A 19844-nucleotide genomic window follows, 5' to 3' on the forward strand; every position below is an offset into this window, starting at 1 on the left:
TTGACGGCGCCAGTTAATTGCAGAATTTCAGGAACATCGGTCATCCTCAAAATTGAGCTAATTGTACTTGAATAATAAAACTACTGAAAAATTATAACTGCAAATAAAGGCCAGGCCAATGAGTAAAGAAATATTGATTTACTTTGAACTCTGCATTTATCTGTTCACTTCCAAGGCTTTCAAGGGTAAACATCCCAACTTTTGACTTGGCAGTAATTGACTGTGAGCCTCTCACTGTATACATGCTATCAATGAATATGAAGGCTCAATGATGATCATACAAATGGCATTAATCTCTAATTAAAATGAACAGCCAACGCCATTAACGGTTAAAATACAAAATAACATACTGGACAGTCAGGGGTCACAAGCCGTTGATAATATTTACATTAAATACAGTACCATTATCTTTCCTTTTGTTTATATAGCCATGAACTTTCTAAGTTACACAATTACTAATTAATTTTTATTTCATCTTAATGTCCCTTCTAGATACAGTACAAAGAACGTTAAACCATTGTACTCTAAATCAAGATATGAAAACCTATATCATTTTTTGACAATTGAAGAAGTTGAACTATTGTTCACAGTAAGGTACATTTAACTCTGCAGGGCACAAGTAACCTGGTATCCAATATTTAAAGTGCAATGCAAACTGAGTCAACTGCTATATAGGGATACAAAGATCTATGTATTGCAGTTGTTTTTACGAAAGCACATACAGTACTTTGTGTCAGTTGCTTGCTTGTCAATTTTCTCTACAACACTACCAGCTCAAATAAGCTGGTAATTTTAACAGCCTGCTAGGTGGATTGGACTGCATATGGTGAGGGGCAACACATTATAAGAGAGGCGTGAAGTAAATCAGCGTGAAGTCAAGAACTAAATAAGGTCATCATTTTCTGCCATTCCTAATGGCCTGCATTCTTTGTGGACAGCTACAGTAATGTGCTTCCAGTATCTTAAATTTTTTTTTTGCTTTTGCTATGTGCTTTTGCTTTTGCTATATGTAAGGCAAAATTTATGATACAACAATGACAATCATGTTTTATACATTGGTATGAAATAGATACGGACGGTAACAAAACTACGCCGCAGCCCAATGGATTTATCTTGTGATGTTGGGGACTACAGAACATGTTGTAGTTTGTTCAGCACAAGAAATTACCATCAATATAAATATGTATCTTCCAGATGGGAAACAAATAACACATGACGTATGATACACCGATAAATTGTAGCTACACAGTCAGTATCCATGCAAAACTAATAACATACAGCATATTAACAAGTTGTGGCGATATAGACACCATCATGTAAATAAGGTCCTTGTTCACACCTGAGGACACAAGGCAGATCACTTTTCCCTCAGGGAGATAAATAAAGTTGACCACATATATAGATGCATTCAGATACGAGAACAGGTGGTGTATCAACATCCAAGAAAGAGCATTTTGCAAGGTCACAATCACTAATATTACAAATTAAATAGCTACTTATAGTACTACAGTGCACACCTGTGTCTATGTGCAAGGCTCCCGAAGGTAAGTGACCAGCGATCTCAGGTCATGTGAACCCCTGAGCGTACACAATACAATCTTGATCGCCCCATGAGAGGTCATGATCCTCTCCAAAATGGAGATCATGATTGCGAGGTCTGATCCTGAGTAATGTGAGCTATTTCACACTATGAAGACAATCTCCATCTCCATCCCTTGTCTAATAATCCCCTTACATCTATCTCTTTGTGTTCACCATGCTCATTAACCTGTCTGTATTCTGTAATCTGTGCGTGTTTTTGTCCCTTCTGTTACTGTTACTTGTCATTTAGCCTCTGAAGAAGATCCTGCTTGGATCGAAACGTCCGGCCAACTTACTTTTACACACTATGAATCTATGTAAGCCCTTGCAGTGTCGAATTCCACCTTACATTCAGATATGTGTCCAACGGTAATGTCATGAGTTGTTGAAACAAAGCATTTTCGGAGATGAAACTGTGTTTGTAGCAATTGCTAATTCTTAGAAATAATTCAACTTTAACTTCATACCATGATTGCTTTTTGTCAAATTGTGTTTGCGAAGTCCTAACATAATTTTTGAGTGCACACATATGATAGCATATATAGCAAAAGCCTTCTCTATCACTATACACTGGGAGAGTAACTTACAAGTAATTGTTGTTAAACAACATACTTTGTGTTCATTGAGCACTGCAGATGCAAGAATCATGTTATTTTTTCAAACAAATTCAATCATCTGTAGGATTGCAATAACTCATGGTTCTTTTGAGAAGAAGTTGTGTTTTTTTTTTTTTTAAAGAAAGATGCTCATTCAAATGTTTGCAAATGGTAATTTGTAAATGGGTTTTGCAAATGGCTAGTACTTGTGAGTGTGTGTACTTAGGGATTATTTCCCGCTACAGAAAAAGTTTGCATTGCAGGGAAGCAAGCATTTTGAAGATTTTGCATCCCTGGCTAACACATTACATCACGGGAGCAGAATCCTGCGTTCGTAACAATGCCAGGGTAGAGTCACATTTATTACAGGGGTCCCATTTGCACCATGCTCCTACGAAACAGCCTCAGTACTTAGTGGCTTGCTATCTTAATGGATGACTAAGTAGAAAGTTGTAGATGATGTCATGTACTGTTTATATCTATTACAATGTTGGAGATCTTGTTAAAAAATTTGGAATGGTCATAAAAGGCCAAGGAATAAATGATTGGCTGTTCAGTCCCAGTTGATTAGTAGCTTTAAAAGAACTGACCTTGATGGTATAAATGTGTGCTAGAGTAGGTGCTTCCACTGTTTACAGGCTGTATTCTCAAAAACACCCGCTGGTGTACATTTAACATTAATGACATTGTGACTCAAATCATCCTTTAATCTTCCAAAATTGCCAACGATCCTTCAATTTACTTCCACTGGTCTATGCCAGTAGTTTCTCTGTGCTCAAGTTCACACCTAAAGAAACTCTACTCTCCCCCAACTCTTGACATGGTTCTATTCTTTACTTCACCATTTTATTGGAACAAACTGCCGGTCTAATATAAAACACCAATTAATACTACCTACACTACAGCACAGTGTTCCATTTTCAATAAAAACCAAAACTCATACGTCCGGATGTGAAGTGACCACCGCATGCAGCAAACTGTAACACTTCCTGCAGTCCAGCTATATACGTTCTGTGCAAGAGACACCTGGAAGTTACAAAACCACTTGCATGGGAATCATAAAAGGGTAAAAACTTAAAGGGAGGTCTTATTTCACAGAATGTTGATTTCAGAATGTTTAATCACAACACTAACAACGTCACTATTTGGCGATACCAAAGAAGTTATCAAAATCCCCAAAACTTACTGGTTTGGTGTTGCAGATCCAAGATGAAGTTACAAAACTCGTAAGAAATGGGTGAAATTCGTTACGTAAAATCGCTAACACATATGGGGAAGTCAAATCAGCATAAGTTTCACATCTGCATTGAGACCTGACCTTCAGAAAGTTTGTAGGGCTTGACTTCTGCAAACCTTTAAATAAGCTTTCACCTGTACCAAACTGTGGAGCAATTTTACTTCTCATCTGGATTATCTACCATGCAAATATATATATATCATCTCTTTGAAGGTAAAGTTCTCAACATAAAGTACTTTTGATATTTTGACATTTGACCTCTGCTGCTCCCAAATGGCCTTTGACATCCTCCTAAAACAATAGGATTGTTGTATTCATTATGGGACAGCCACATGCAAAATATGAGAACTGTAGATGTTTTCCAATCTGGAGATATCGTGTTCTCAAGCTAGGGCGTCACATACACAAACACAGACAGACGCACGCACACACGCCAACTCGACTGCATAGGTTACTTCCAAAAAACCCTTCCTTGGGGAATATTTAAAGGGGACTGGTATAGGAGCATCCTGTTACCAAAACATCAGCCAGTATATTTAAGGGTGGCAACATTGTATGCCTAGTGTTGCCAGATGTATGTATAGATAGATAGATGTAATACCCACAGCATCCACATTATTAGTCAGGTCATTAGGAAGTTCCCAGCAGCCGCTGTTTCTACTTACTTGCAACAGTCAAGCTGACAGGGAGACTGCAGAGGACACCTAATGGATTGGTTGCACAGCACCTATAACTTCCACTGTCCCTTCGGGACAACACGCTTAAGATCTGAAGGGTGCCATTCTCCAGCACCGTCCTGTCCGTCTCATTAATGACTGCTCCTTCAAAGTACCAGGTGTATGTGATTGGTTCCTCCCCTTGAGCTCTGCATTCCCAGAGCACAAACTGGTGACTTTTGGCTATCAAATCGATTGGGGATACGCTGAAACTAAATTCATGAAATGATGACGAAACTGCAAGAGACGAAAAGAAAGAAGAACATTACTTGAAAGCCCACCACATACACACACATACACCATCACAAAGATAAATTAACTTTGGCAAGGAATCAAACTGCTTTCTTTAAATCTATTACGTGCATTTATCATGTCGAGACAGTTTAAGCCTAAAGGTAATCCCTTGTTTACCTGACTTGATAATCTCACCCATGCACATTTGTCAAAATTTGCTAATATTGCTACTACAGAGGTTCAAATATCAGACCTTACAACAACTATATCAAAGAAAAATATATCAAAATTAAATGCACGAATATTAATCAATGAAGTTACATATTCAGTCAATTCTACTGACAGTGGATAACGGAAGGTACCTGCCCAGGGAGATTCCAAAACTTGAGAGGATCCTGAGAAGGAGAACTTAACTCTCGAGAAAGGAAATGTCTGACAACCTCTGGACACCAAACCCTGAAAGGCATACATAGTGTCTAAAGTGTCACATCCAAACTAATGGTTTTTTAATGTCAGAAATGTCTCAAAGTCTCAAGTGTCCCCAGACAAGATCCTGAAGAAAGGTGTTGAAGAAGACAGGTGTCTGAAGATGAGTAGTCAAGGATAAGTGTCTAATGACTTATTTAAATCCAAAGACAAAGGTATTCGAAGACAGGAAAGACAGAAGACAAACTTGTATCTAATACAAGTATGCATCCAACTACAATGGAGGCAAAGACAAAGGTTGGGTAAAGTTTAAAGATATTGAAGACTGGCCCCAAACCAAACCTGCCGCGCTCTGAAAAAGTTAACTTTAAGTCAAGTTTTTTTCTTGTCACTACAAAATGCAGACAGTAATGAAATGTGATATCTTTGTTATCTTTTATCTAGAGCTGAGATGTCCATCGCTGCTACATGTATACTGTGTTGTGGGTATTGACCGTAGCTTTATGTAGTGTCTAATTACAGTTGGTAGCAAGCTGTGTGTGTATTTTCTGGGATCGATCGTGGTGTCTAACACTTCTGTTACACCTAATTCGAACCTAGGTCAAAATACAGACACAAGAAGTTTGGGCGAGTCTTCACACCCTTTAAAGGATTCTTTTTCTAGTTGACAGATCAGCAAATGTCATCATCCAACAAAATGTAGCAAACTAACAAAGACCAATATGTACACTGTCGGAGAGATGTGTAGGTTTGGTGAACGGAACACCAATATCTGGGGGGTGATACCACTTTATCTGTTTGGAGGTGCAGTATTTAGTTACACTGCAAATCTGAATTGGAGGTAAACAACTGGTGTCTGTCCCACAAGTTGCATAGCTTATTTTGGTTTGTTAGAACAGAAATTTGGTCATCTCACACAACAGACAACCAGTAAAAATTTGTCCTCAGACAAAGAGTTAATGTGATTCAATTTCAAAATCAGTGGCAGTTGAGTATTAAGTTACCTCTAATGTTGACAAGGACAAAATGAGAAAGCCAGACGGCTTTGTAATTCCTTGCCATAAACTGTCCACTCAACTACAAAAAACAGTACTTCTTCAATGTGGAATATAGTCATATGGATGCTTTATGTACACATGTATGCATTTTCTTGAAATCACTTAATTGAGCTTACAACTCAGTCCTGCCACCAGCGTTCGATTTAGTTGGTATAGCCCCACAAAATGCAACACACTTCTCTGTACTTGCGCTGCAAATTTTAAAATGTATAGCGCAAAAATATGAGGCAGTATATTTGCCAATTTATTCAGTATTTGCAAATGAGTGGGGAAAAAAATCGCACACAACGAGGATCTGATGGCAATTGGCAATATTCGTCGCAAATATTTTGGGAAGAAAAACACAAACCGTGAGCTGCAATATGATTCATTCATAGTTGTATTAAAAACAGACATCACTCTGACTACAATCGCTGAACAAATCGAACCGATCTCTTCACAGCCAGCTACATGCATATGTGTGTCTTTGAGATTTATCACATTCATTGAAAACAGTGTTGGACAGGTGGAGTAACATTATACTAAAACGTTCTTTCCGCACCGGACTTGCATAACAATACAGCGAGGCACTGCGAGTAATACACTTCACATCGCAGCTACTGTATGGTAGCTTGATGTAACTAGAATCCCACAATTCCCACTCGTGTCCCTGAACTCTTTCTTCGTGTCAATGTTCGCAGTAATGTTTGTATGAAGAAATGATGCATAAAATATTACGTATAAATCAGGATAACTCCCCGCCCCCTACAATGCCTTGTAATGGCTCACAACTTGAAGAACCCATTATAAATCACCATAAATAATTACCTAATGCAATTTTATTTCTAAGTTCTATTCAAAGTTATAAGAATTTTCCCTTTTTCCCCAACCTCTATCAGCAAGTCGGCACAACCCCAGTAGTCAGTTTGATGATCCCTTCCCATTACAGTACATAAATAAGGGGTTAATCAACAGTCTAGCGTGCGTTACTCACAGGATTAATGCACGATCGGGGGATAATGCAAGCGATGCACGAGGGCGGAGCCCGAGTGCATCCAGCGATAGCATTAACACCGGGAGTGCATTAATCATGTGAGTAACGCACGCTAGACCGTTGATTAACCCCGTTCATTCATACACTACCATTTGTGTAGGGGAAAAATCATAAAACAAAACATTTTTGGTTACATATAACCAAAGATTTATTAAAGTAATGCCCCGTAATTTTACCGTGCGTTACTCACAGGATTAACCACGGTCAGCTGACCTGAATGGACCAATAGGATTTAGGAATCTTTAAAGTATGAATGAACAACATTTTACGCAATGACGATCAACAAAATTCAAGCTTCAATGGCTATTTCTGACGACGTATGGAGTAGTCTGCCGTTGTAGTTACAAAAAAAATTATAACTGAAGCACGTGGCTGGTCAAATTGACCGTGAAAATTTACACAAGTTTGCAATGAAGAAATTACTGTGGTATGAATGCACATTTTACATTAGCAACTCTCAATACGGAGAGAACAAAAGTATTATGAGATGAAAAAAAGTTTTCAGTTACAGTATCAGAGATGATATCTTCCCATAAAATTCATAAATTATTTCTGCTCATAACATTTTGTGTTCAAAAGTAATGTTTTAAGTATTACCTGACAGTCTCAGAAAAAGTTCAAGTGCATCTTTGTACCATAGATAGTGCTTGTTGTCGAAAAATGAGTACAGTATGTGACAATAAGACCTAATGTTATATTTGAGTGCACACATATGATAGCCTATACCACAAACTTAACTATCTCTACACAGGGGAAAGAAATGTTACTGTACAAGTAGTTGCATACTTTTGTGTTCATTGAGCACTTTAGATGCAAGAATGTCTGCAAAAAAGGGTAAGGGACTATTAGCCAATCAAATCATGAGAAATTTGGAAAAGCATCATTGACTATTTTCAGCATGAAAATCTCATAATGGGAGTGTTGTTAACCCTGTAGCTTGGGGTTGAGTGTTATGATTTGCTTTCAAACAAATTGATTCAACTGTAAGATCTGAAGAAATTGTGGTTCATTTCAGAAGAAATTGTGGTTTTTTGAAAAGAAAGAAACAAATATGTTGAGTCAAACATGTACTTTGTTATCTCTTGCATAGGCCTAGTTGTAAGTGTGTATTGGGGTTTGTTCCTCTCATAAAACAGCTTGTGTCCATCCAGACTCACATAATTTGAAGATTTTACCTCCCTGGCTAAAACATTGCCTCCTCCCAGGACGTGACGACGCAGAGTCCTGCCTTCTGAATGTTGCAAAAAGTTGTTGTTAAACAATATATACTAGTGTTTGCACGGGTTATCCGGGTACCCGGGTACCCGCCCGACGTGATACTACCCGGTTCCTAATTTATTACCCGAATCCTAAGCAAAGTGTGATTTAAAAAAAAAAAAAATGGCAAACCGATGGTTAGGCAGATTTCCCATTGACTTAGTGTGGTGTTAGGCTACCATGTGTTCGAAGATAACAGCAATAACGAAAGCTTTCCATAGATATCTTATAACTGCGTCACAATTTCAGCTAATAAACAGATGGCTAGGCTAGACTACTCCCATTGACTTAGTGTGGTGTTAGGCAACCATGTGGTCGGACGTAACAGCAATAACGAAAGTATTCCATGGATGTCTTATATAACTGCGTCACATCTCCAGAAAATAAGCAGATGGTTAGGCTTAGCTAGATTTCTCATTGACTTAGTGTGGTGTTAGGCTACCATGTGGAAGAAATTATTATTTATTCATTCGTTTATTTCAAAGAAGGAAAGGCTGACAAGGAATTTTACGCGATGTTTATGGATTATAGACGGGATAACTAAAAAATAGTAATCGCAAGTGGCTTTTTACTAATCGTTTATTCCAAATGCGATCAAATTGCGCGAATCGCGCAATCTCGTGGCTAATGAGAACCATGGGCCTGCATAATAGATAGAAGTAGTATTAAAAACTGTTTAAGAGCTAAATTGGATATTTATATGGTTTGATCCAATAAACGTGCACGAGCTAGCATAAGCAGCGGCGGCAGTGCGATGTTAGTAGTAATGCTAATTATAATTAAATAATTTATTTATTAACAAGTTAATGAAAGAAACAGAAGGAAATAAAAATTATTGAGGGAGGTTTAATAACTTATCTTACACCTACGTATTTGAACATGAAAACATTGTCAGTAGAGAATATAATGCATTTATTACAGCATCCAATATGACGGTAATTTCTTGAAAATCGTGATACACGAGGGTAAACAAATTTTTCCGGGTACCCGGATACCCGACGGGTAACGGCCCTCGGGTATCCGGTTCCCGATTTTTGGACCCGTGTAAACACTAATATATACCACAGATGCAAGAATGTTTCCAGAAATGTGTAAGGGACTATTAGCCAATCAAATCATGGGAAATTTGTAAAAGCATCATTGACTATTTTTAGCTTGAAAATCTCTGTAATGGAAATATCCTTAACTCTGTACAGTGCTCAATGATTGTTATGATTTACTTGTTTTCAAAGTCAAACAAATTCAATCATCCTAGGATTGGAAGAAATTTAGGTTCTTCTAATCTTGAAGAAGTTGTAGTTCGTCTTTTTTCGGAAAAGAGAGATGTTCATTCCAAAATATGTTTTGTTATGTTTTGCATATGACTAGTTGTGAGTGTGTGTACTTGGGGTTTGTTTCTAAAAAAGAAAACAAAAAGTTTGTGTCTGCCCGACTCAGAATCCCGCATTCTTAAAAAGGCTGATTGAACTCTCCTACCTCTATGATATGAACTCTCACCACAGTGTAAAAAATGGAAGTTGGAGTTGGATGTGAAGGACACTTGGCTAAAGTACAAAATTAGTTGTTTTTCACATGAATGAATAAATGCAAGCAAGAACAACATGACACAACATCTACTCGCAGCTTTTAGTGTCCAGTTCATACTACTAGAATCAACATTCGCAAAATGGGCAATTCTATTGCCGGCTGGAAACTGCTATACAAGTTTGGTCAATTGCTATATAAAACCAATTATGTGTAGCATTTTTGCAACGCCAAAAAAGGGGCACTAAATCGAACGCTACCTGCCACCAACCCCTTTAACAATTGTTATTAAGCAATGAGAAAGTTATGGCATTGCTTGTTCTCTCTGAGATAGTTTGACAACTTTCCCTAAAAGCATCTATTATTGCAGAGAATGGGGGGCATAAAAGACCATTTCAGATAACCTATTGACCCCTGATGCTCAGACTGTGACAACTGACAAGGGCTAGGTGTGTTCAAGTCACCCACCCCACCACAGGAGTAGATAAGCTCTATCTCAAACTCATTTCCTCTTTTGACTGACTGTATGTATTATTCATGATTATTTCATGTACATATTGTAGTGTGTACCTGACAAACTGAAACTGCATGAAATGAAGTAGACCCAACTACCAAAATTAACTTGTAAACAGCAACTAAGAACACTATCATACCAAGTATGAGGTTCTTCCAAGCTTTACTTTTGGAGTTTACAATATTTTCAAGTTTATCATGTTTTACGACAGGGTGTCACATAGGTTCCATACCTGTAGGCACACACACATGACATCAAATAGGTGCCTTTGGCAAGGAATCAATGAAGAAGTCCAAATGTTGCAGTAACCTATCCGGGAATCTACAAAGCCCAATGGTCCTATAGACATTTAGCAAAATTAGTGAAAGTGAGAAAACGACTGCATTCCCTAATCATCTAAGCATAAATTCCAGATTCAAAGAAAAAGTATGTTGACCCAGTAGTGGGCCAGAGATAGGCAAAAGTATTTATTATATTTTACTCCATTTGTAGAGCTGGATGGATGATGGGAAATGCCTGTAGAACTGACAGAAATTTCATTGGGAATATCCCTAAAATATTTCCTAATCTTCGAACATTACTAAACCCAGTTGCGACCTTTTGCAATGTACATTTACGCACGGTCTCCTACCTGCAGACAATATCACACTTTAGTTGGTGCTAATCTGATGCAGATATCTATGCAATATCTATGCAATATTAATGATGGTTCTTCCTAAGTTATCTTTCGACTTGAAACCCAAAAAGGGAGCACAATCTTTTACGTTTAAATCAACACCCATGGCAGGTTGTACCAGCAGAACCAATTTGAACATCCTTAGCTAATGAAAAAGTTATTATGTCTATCTGTATAAAATTTATTTGGAGATCCTCTGAGCTGCCATCAACCAGATTTGTGAATGAAACCCTTCAAAGCCTGGCTGTATTCCTCATCACTGTTCCCTCTATTCTGCAAGCTTTCTGCTACATACAATAAATTGTTTTTTACAGTGCCTGTGATAAGTACTGTATATATACAGTACTGTATTTATATATATATTTATATATATACATATACATAAATGAAAATCGTAATGAGTTGGAAAATCAAGAACAGTGAAAAAACTTTCAGCCTCCACCGGGATTCGAACCACGGGCCTTTCCGCTATATATATATATATATATATATATATATATATATATATACAATAGAATAGAAAAAGTCCAGCCACTGATACTTGACAAGAAGAAACTATCTTTTACTTGACCAAAATCAAAAGACAACTCCATTCGTTCTTCACTCCAGCAAAAGTCATCAGGTGCACAAGAAACATGCTTCAGTGAAAGGCAAACATCACTTTCATAATATCTGAAAATTGCGCCTTTAATCCTTTCAATGGTGTGAACAAAACCCATGGTACCACATGCTTGTTACGTGTGCATTCTTACATGACTGAAATACAATATTAAAACAAGGTAGCGCACACACACACCGAATTCTAAAGAAAAATATTTAAAAAGTCATTAATTACGTCTTGCATGGAACTGAAGAGTAAGTTAAGATGAGAGAGAAAATGCATCGGGTGGGTCTAAGACAACAACTGAGATGGTTATAGCCATTCAGTGTTAATAATACACATCTGTGTAATGGATCATCACCCACACAACTATAATTACACTCTCTACACAACTATGGAACAGGCCTAGCCTAGGGAAGTCACTTTCACATAAAGGTAAAGTTATTTTTCAAATTGTAACTCAAGATCCACAAACTGGAGACAGACAAATCACAAAGTTTTGAAGAATAACATTCACATTTATACTGTAGGTCCTAAGTATGTCATATTGCAAACTACTGTTGATTCATTGAACACTCGGATATCTCAATACATACATTTTAAGCAGAAATCTGTGATTTTGATGGCTTTCAAATTGTCATTCACTTTATGCAACTTGTTTGGTACTAATTAGTTCGGTATGGAGAGGGCAAGCAAAAGGTACGTAAACTGTGGTGAAAAATATCTATTTGCAATCAATTAACTTCTGTGTATTCACTAAAAAGAATTAATTATGATCAAATTAAAAGCTGTTAGAAGCAACCCTTTTCCAATGGCCCCCCATCTACCACACGTTCCCTAAACTAAGACTTTGTAATAAATGAACAAACTATGACAATTTCCTAAATTTTCTCATTAACTAAAACATTTCAGTATTGAGTAATGAAACATACTATTCTTAACATTTCTTAAATGCTGTATGCATATGCTGAGAATGTCAGAAATCAATGTAAGGTAAAACAAGTATACAGTAAAACAACAGGGTAAAACAAGGTAAAAATAAGGTAAAACAAGGTAAAACAGGTGAAAAACAGGACTAAAAGCCATCACAAAGTAATGCACTTCTCAACTGATTTAATTTAAATGCTGTAGAACACGACACTAGAACAATCCTATAAGGGCTAGTTAGTACTTGCTCACAACTTTTATTAAGCCCCTGTTGTAAGTTACAATTCACAATTACCCAATGCCATTTTATTCATGTTTTATCCAAAAGTTGAGCGAACTTTCCCTTTTCCCCATTCATTGGGCAAGTCAGCCCAACCGCGGCCAGCTCCAACCCCTTTCCCATTACAGTATGTAAATAACTTTTTAGGCAATGTCGATTAAAAAACTTAAGCTGCAATGGCCACTTTTGACGATGCATTAAATAGTTTATTCACAAACATTGCACGTACAATTAGAACTGAATCGCTTAAAAAATTATATCATACCATTAGCCGGCGATAATAATCGACTAAGCCTCACCAAAATTAGCAAGTGCTTCGTGTTTGAAATATTTTTTAAAGCAACCGGCAACAAATTGTGATACACAAACTTTATTCTCAAAATATAAGTTGCACTATGCATTGATGTTTTAACAAACTGTATCCATGATACTCGTTGCAGCTTATAAAAAGATACACAATTCATGGAATTATTTAGGAGTGTGTTTTTCGACTTTTAATCTCAGCGGAACCTCCGAAGCACTGTGCAAGTTAATGTGATAGGCTACTACTTTACATTGTTTTATCAAATGTTTTTTAACCTCACATAAGTTACTTCTTACATTGTGTTTGACCGCTGTGCATTGTTCGAAGGTCTGAATCTGCGCTACCACAACATTGATTGTGCAATAAGTTTCTTGGATTCATGCCAAGAATATTTGCAAGGGCAACGCAGGTGTCAGTGGATATGTTCAGTTTTAATTATGTTGTGTTCATTTGTGTAATACAGCGGCCAGACCGGTGTAATTTACTACAACGCGCAACAAAGACTGCTATGTAACGTCAAGTGGCCTGACTGGTCTGCTTACAGATCGTTATTGGTAATTATTTTTCAGCACTTGTCTTGTTTCTTTGACCAGCTAATTGGCATATTGACCACTGGCTATTAATCGCAATCGAAACTGAGGCTAAAGAAATGGGGTTTTTAGAACAGATTATTAAATCATCAAAAGTAACAAGAAGTGGATTTGCTGCCGCCGATATTACAAAAATCAACCAACACCGATATCGCAAACGATTTATTGGCGCAACACTAAAATACTTAAACACCACAATCCTGTTTAAAACAGTTGACCTTCATTCACAAGGAAAAATTGGATTGAAAAAGTAGGGTTCACTGTACATTTGCTTTGACTTTGAGAGATTTAGTTCCTTGTTTGCACTATGTTACCTTTATCTGAGAGGCCTATCCAGAGGTATCCTCTCTACTATCCAAATGCCCTTCTCTATATGACCCAGAACAGACAACGTACACTATCAAAGAGAAGTTTTAAATCACAAACAACTTCTGTATGGGGCAAGACTAAAAGGATTCAGATGTCCCCTACACGTATTGAATTACCCGAAGTTCTCAGTAAACAACTTCAAAACTGAATCAAATATCAGGCCATAAGATTGGAGTTTGATTGAGGAATGGGGAAGGTACCAGACTTTGACTTTTCTAAGTTGCCTTCTAAGATTTAATCTGTGCTACAAAGACATCAAATTATGCATTCATCGTCCAACAGCACAGTTCTTTAAACTCTGGCAGGAATGAGGACAATATCAAATAGATCATAGGAAAGAATAAACTGACAAAAGAATTCTAACTCCAAACGACAAAAGCAACTCAAATAATATGTACGGAATATACACCATAAATAAAATATGATATGGTTTACTCTACACAACTACTGTACTTGTGTAGTTTCACAAATGCAATTTTCCAACAGCATCTTAACAGACAGGGAATATATTTGTGATTTTGTGGTTTTAAAAAAGTTGGATTGCAATCATTGCATTGAATCAGCTTCTCTGGAACAGAGGCGGAGATGTCGGTAATATTTTTGCAAGGCAGCTGCAAAAAACAGAGAGGGGGCCACCTCACAAAATGAAAACCAGGGGAAACCCTGCTGGCCTAAGTTATATAGTGACTTTTGATACTACCAGTGTGTTGAGATAGGTGGTGGGAGAGGACAAGCTTGATCCGCTCTTGCAGGTAAGCAAAATATAGTGACAAGCAGACTAGCAATGTTTACATTAAGCAGAGTTAGGGAAAAGGTAGATATGCAAATAGTTTTCACATTGGAAGCGTTTAAACAAAATAGATCAAAATTTAACTAAAACTAAGAGGGGAAGGTGACTTTACTGGGAGGCTGCCCAATTTGATATCTGTGTATTGTCCTAGTTGGGGTTTTCTAACTCTTTTTTGGACATTTTTGCAAACTTTTAAGTGTATGTAGAGTAAACAAAGGAGCTGTGACGGCCAAGAAAAAGTTGTAATTACTCCCAGAACCTGTAACTTTAATAGCCAATCAGCGGCTGAGTTTTATGTCACAGACAATTGTACAGTACATAACCAGTACATCTGAACATGAAATTGGGTGGGCAAAGTCCATATGTTATTGACCTGAGGGAATTTTGAATCTAATGAAGTTTGCTTTGTTTTTACTGCCTGTTTGAACGCACTTGGCACTGCTATTATATACATGGGTGTTAAAAACAATTGATAGTCAAACGTCACAGTAGTAATGTTGGCTAGCTTTACCATACTTGTAGTGACCTGAGGTATGAAAGGGGGGGGTAGGTGGGTAACACTTAGTTTACAGCAAAGGAATGAACCTAAACCGAAGTAAACCAGATAACAACAATGTCGTAATATCTTTTCATTTCTTGAAAGAAACTGAAATACCTGTGGAGAACATGACTGTGTTCCTTGACGTATATCGGTGTTTATTGTATGTCACAAATGTCCGGGCTCCTACAAAATATCGTCGGGTTACCAAAATCTCCAATGCAAAAGCCCAACAGGCTACCACTTTTCAAACTTTTTTTGGAGCACTGAGTATGGGTCATGGTTTGTTTCAACGTTAAGTATGATTTAAATATATAGAGAGAGAGAGTCTTTGTTCAATATTTACCAGCAAATGGCATGTACGAAATGCATGTTGCACAGTACGACAACTTTAAGTAAGGACGACAAAAAGTAACTGTTGCATCAGGGTCCAACTTCGTTCATGGTCAGAAGTTTGTTCTCCTCTGTAGGCTACAGTCTTTTCTACAACCCAAAATCTATGTGTATGTTTGACTTCACTGGTACTTTGCTAGGTGCTTTGAATGAATATGCACTTCTAGGCCTAGCACACAGAAGGATACAAGCATATCTATTATTGAAACATCTCGTTTTCATACAGGAATGACAAAATTTGAACCAAAATCAATTTTAGCACAACCAAGAGTACTATACTTCCATAGGCCTAAAGCGAGGCCTAGGCTATGTATTTAACCGGTAACTGGCAGCTATGCAGATTAAAACTGAGTTTCAAAAAATAGTTGGGGTTTAAAATTTGCCTTTCAAACGATGGCTACTACTAGGCCTAGGTCCAATGCTACAGCCTACAGCTAGGCCTACACAAGAACTGAAGTTACAGCAATATCAGTGCAGTTATGTACTATAACATAAGTACTTACTACACATCAACCAACACAGTCATATCACCGTTACACAAGTTGGACTAGCTTAGGCCCTTGGACCAAGAGCTTACCCTGGGCCAGTGATTACCGCTAAGCTGCTTAGGTGTACTATTATTGTAACTGTTATTTGTTAATGTTATTGTTATGGTAGGCCTAGACCTCAGCCTATGATTAACCCTTCCAGGTCTTATCTACAGTTGGGCTCCAACTAAATTTAAGTCGAAGTATGATATAATGCGATGATGTATTTCTTTGATGAACTTGGAGTTACATTATGCGGGGCTATTTTTCTTAGGCATTTTGCCAATCCTCACGACTAGCTAGTACTAGTAGCAGTGTAACTAACTGTAACACTAACAAGTAACAGTGTAAGGTCATATTCTAACTGGCCTAACTGTTTGGCCTCTGTTAGCCTTGGATGCAACATAAAATGCTTTTACACGGACGGCGAAATAGTGACATATTTACCTGTAATCAATAAATAAATTGCTACAAATGACAACCACAAACGCTCCGCTGTCATCTTTTACACGGCTAGATACAGTCCCAACACAAAGAACTGACAATAATCCGAAATTTCCGAGGATCAAAAATGGTCATCTCCGTCCGTCTCTTATTAGCTCGGAATAACAAAACAAGTATTTACAGTGTGTGATGGTCAAGCTATTTGGTCAGTACACTGTACTGTAGTTATTGTGTAAGCTAATACAGTTTGCCAGCAATCGGTCATGTTCATTTCTATGCGAGCAGTTTCCAAAGTAGATCATTCAAAAGGATATAACCAAATTATAACCAATCAAAATTTACATATTTTTACGAAAGTTCACATGCAGCTCCCAAAAGTACCGCATTATGCATAGTTGTAGCTTGAAATAAGTATATTCCTTCTTTTTATTACGATTAATATATATTTAGGTACAAATATACTTCAAATGTGTTTTTTCGTTACCAGTTTAAAGGGAGTAGAAACAACTGTGGAAGCCATTAACTTTGTACGTAACGTCACTCTTACAATAACAAAGATCCGTTGGCATTGGTCAATGCATTTTGGACTTCTCCTGACCTGTCCTTCACGTGGATAGGTCGAATGCCTTGACATTGGGCTATTCCAGTATTACCGTTTCCTCCCTCTGATTGGATTTACTCTCTCTAAGAAGGTCCGTTACCTGATTACGGTGGTAATTTCCAAGTTGTGACTTCAAATTTCCCTCAGCAAAGCGATTTTGGCATGTAATGTGAAAGGTCGACTACTCACAGCAATGTGTTGTATTCATACATTAGGGAATGTTCACATGTTACATGCCAGTTTGTTTACATTTTGACAATGAGTGACTTCTGTTACCGCATACCTACAGCGTAGGTAGATCTTGTGTTGTGATTGTCAACTCATTTGACAATTGGTCTACGTCATACTATTCAAAGCTGACAATTTATGAATGAAACGTTGAGAATGCAGGAAACAGCATGAACACTCATGTTTAATCATAGCAGTGTGTGAACATGAATGGAAAGAAAAAGATTGTCGTGTACGTGTGCGGTAGTACCAAGATGTGAATCATGCAGCATAGCGTGGAAAGGTATAAGTAAGGAATGCTTCCCTGAATGAACGAAATCATCATTTATCGGAAAGAATAAGTGCTAGCGACAAGGGCGTAGGAACCGGGGGGGCTGGGGGCGCCAGCCCCCCCCCTCCAGTAAAAAAATGTGGAGGGGCGGAAGTATCATTCCGCCCCCCCGGTTCGCAAGTCAGAAAACCAACATTTCCAAATGAGAAAAAAAATCTCATTTGGAGCACCAAATTGCATCTAAGGCCAGGTGAAAATACAAAATTAAGTTTACAAAATGGAGTGGGTGTTGAAGAGTGCTATATTGCACCAAATTGCATCTGAGGCCACCTGGAAATGCAAAAAATTCCAAAGACCCCTCCCCCAGGCCGGCCATCAGTCTTCACCCCCCCCCCCCACTCAAATGTACCTTCCTACGCCACTGGCTAGCGAGATATTGGGTTGGAGAAGTCTGGTAATAGTTCCATGCCACAGTTGTGACAAACGAATATGTTAAATTAAACATCGCTGAATGGGGGGGGGGGGGTGTATGTGAGTCCATGCACAGAAGTCAATGTTAACTTGGAGAATATATGTTGTCTATGTTGGGCTTGGGGAGGTTTGCTTCACACATAAAGTGTAGGCAGGGATGCTTAAAATAATTACCAATTATGATATTTTGGGCTTTAGGGGAGGGGGCTCCCATCGTCAGTTGAGGGAAAGGTTCAGCAGGCGGGGGTATGGGCTACGTTCAGCAAGTGAAGGATTGAATTTTAAACCAAATCCCTTTCCCTTTTTTTTCAACCTCACAAAAATATCAAAAGTAAATGAGCACAACCTTCGTTTAGAGCTTCAGTCAGTACAGACCAACTTTATAGTCTAAACCTAGGGTGGGCAACCTACGGCCCGCGGGCCACATGCGGCCCGCCAGTGATTTTTTGGCGGCCCGTGAGATGTCTCAAGAAAAAGAAAAAAATCAATATATTTTACATCATCACAAAAAAACGAGCTAGCTGCTTAGAATTTATCGGCACTAATTATGATGCTGTCAGGTAGGCTTATTATCCCCATTAATTATCAACTGTACTGTATTGACATTATGTTCTTGTGAAAAACAGATTAAGTATACACACACCAATTGATTGAAAGTCCTCGGAATCATAAGTTTGAAATCAACAGCAGGTCGTTGGTTAGGTGCGGCCCAGTCAATTTTTCACTCCTTATATATCTGGCCCATTCATTCAAAAACGTTGCCCAACCCTGGACTCTAAACAAACAGAATGCACTATTCGACGTTTAAACGTCTAAGCTTTTTCTCTGGGGAAGGACCACAAGTTTACAATCGGTACAGAGTAACATTTCCAACCCATCCATGCATAGTGAACCAAATCCCTTAAAATTTTAACCCGTGAATTCACTTGAAACATAAATGTACCACCAACACATCCCTGGAGGGGATCATAATGGTACAAATACATATACCTTTAAGAATTGCACCGGAATTCGAACCCGGGCCTGTCGCTTTAATTATATGCGGACACCCTAACCACAAGGCTATGGACGCTGGTTGTATGTCCAGAGGTTCGAAACCGGTAAGGAAGGTCGTAATTCCACTGTAGGCGTTTGTCTTCTTACATATACACGCGATCACATGATCTTGGCCAAAAGGCTCAGAAGCAAATGTATAGATATATAATTTAGTATAGTCGATTGGTAAAGAGTTATATATATATATATATATATATATATATATATATATATATATATATATATATATATATATATATATATATATATATATATCGAATTTAATTGAAGTGTATACGTAAAATGTCAAAACCTAGTATGCACTTGTCTTTTCGATAAAAGCATTTAAAGAAAACTGGTTTTTGTATCTATTGTAAATATTATGTCATTACAGACATAATTTCCGCCATCAAATGACTCACAGTGTAAACATTATCATATACACTAAAACTATAAGAATCCACGCGACATTATTATAGTGTTGCCAATTTTGTTCAGAGTGGGCTTCCATTCAAATATTTGTTTGGCAATTGTCCAAAGACCATATGATTTGGCAGCGGCGTCGTTTTGTTGTAGAAATGAGATTCGTAATTTAAGTGCATGATGCAAGTGTATATGTAATC

The 19844-nt window shown here is 37.8% G+C and overlaps 2 protein-coding genes across 2 annotated transcripts in view; one reads left to right on the top strand and one right to left on the bottom strand.

Moving 5' to 3' along the window:
- The window catches only part of LOC139966269 (protogenin A-like), a 79896-nt gene extending 62861 nt beyond the window's left edge, over window positions 1-17035 (bottom strand). Inside the window, exons 1-2 of the mRNA XM_071969120.1 lie at window positions 16619-17035; window positions 4080-4367 (exon numbers count right to left, since the gene is read on the bottom strand). Coding sequence (XP_071825221.1) covers window positions 4080-4367; window positions 16619-16673 — 343 coding nt within the window. The 5' untranslated portion in view covers window positions 16674-17035. The remainder of the gene's footprint in view (window positions 1-4079; window positions 4368-16618) is intronic.
- LOC139966273 (uncharacterized) overlaps window positions 1-19844 on the top strand; it is a 262794-nt gene that overhangs the window by 185225 nt on the left and 57725 nt on the right. The window lies entirely within an intron of this gene.

Source organism: Apostichopus japonicus, chromosome 4, assembly GCF_037975245.1.
Source record: "Apostichopus japonicus isolate 1M-3 chromosome 4, ASM3797524v1, whole genome shotgun sequence".
Taxonomy (NCBI): Eukaryota; Metazoa; Echinodermata; class Holothuroidea; order Aspidochirotida; family Stichopodidae; genus Apostichopus; species Apostichopus japonicus.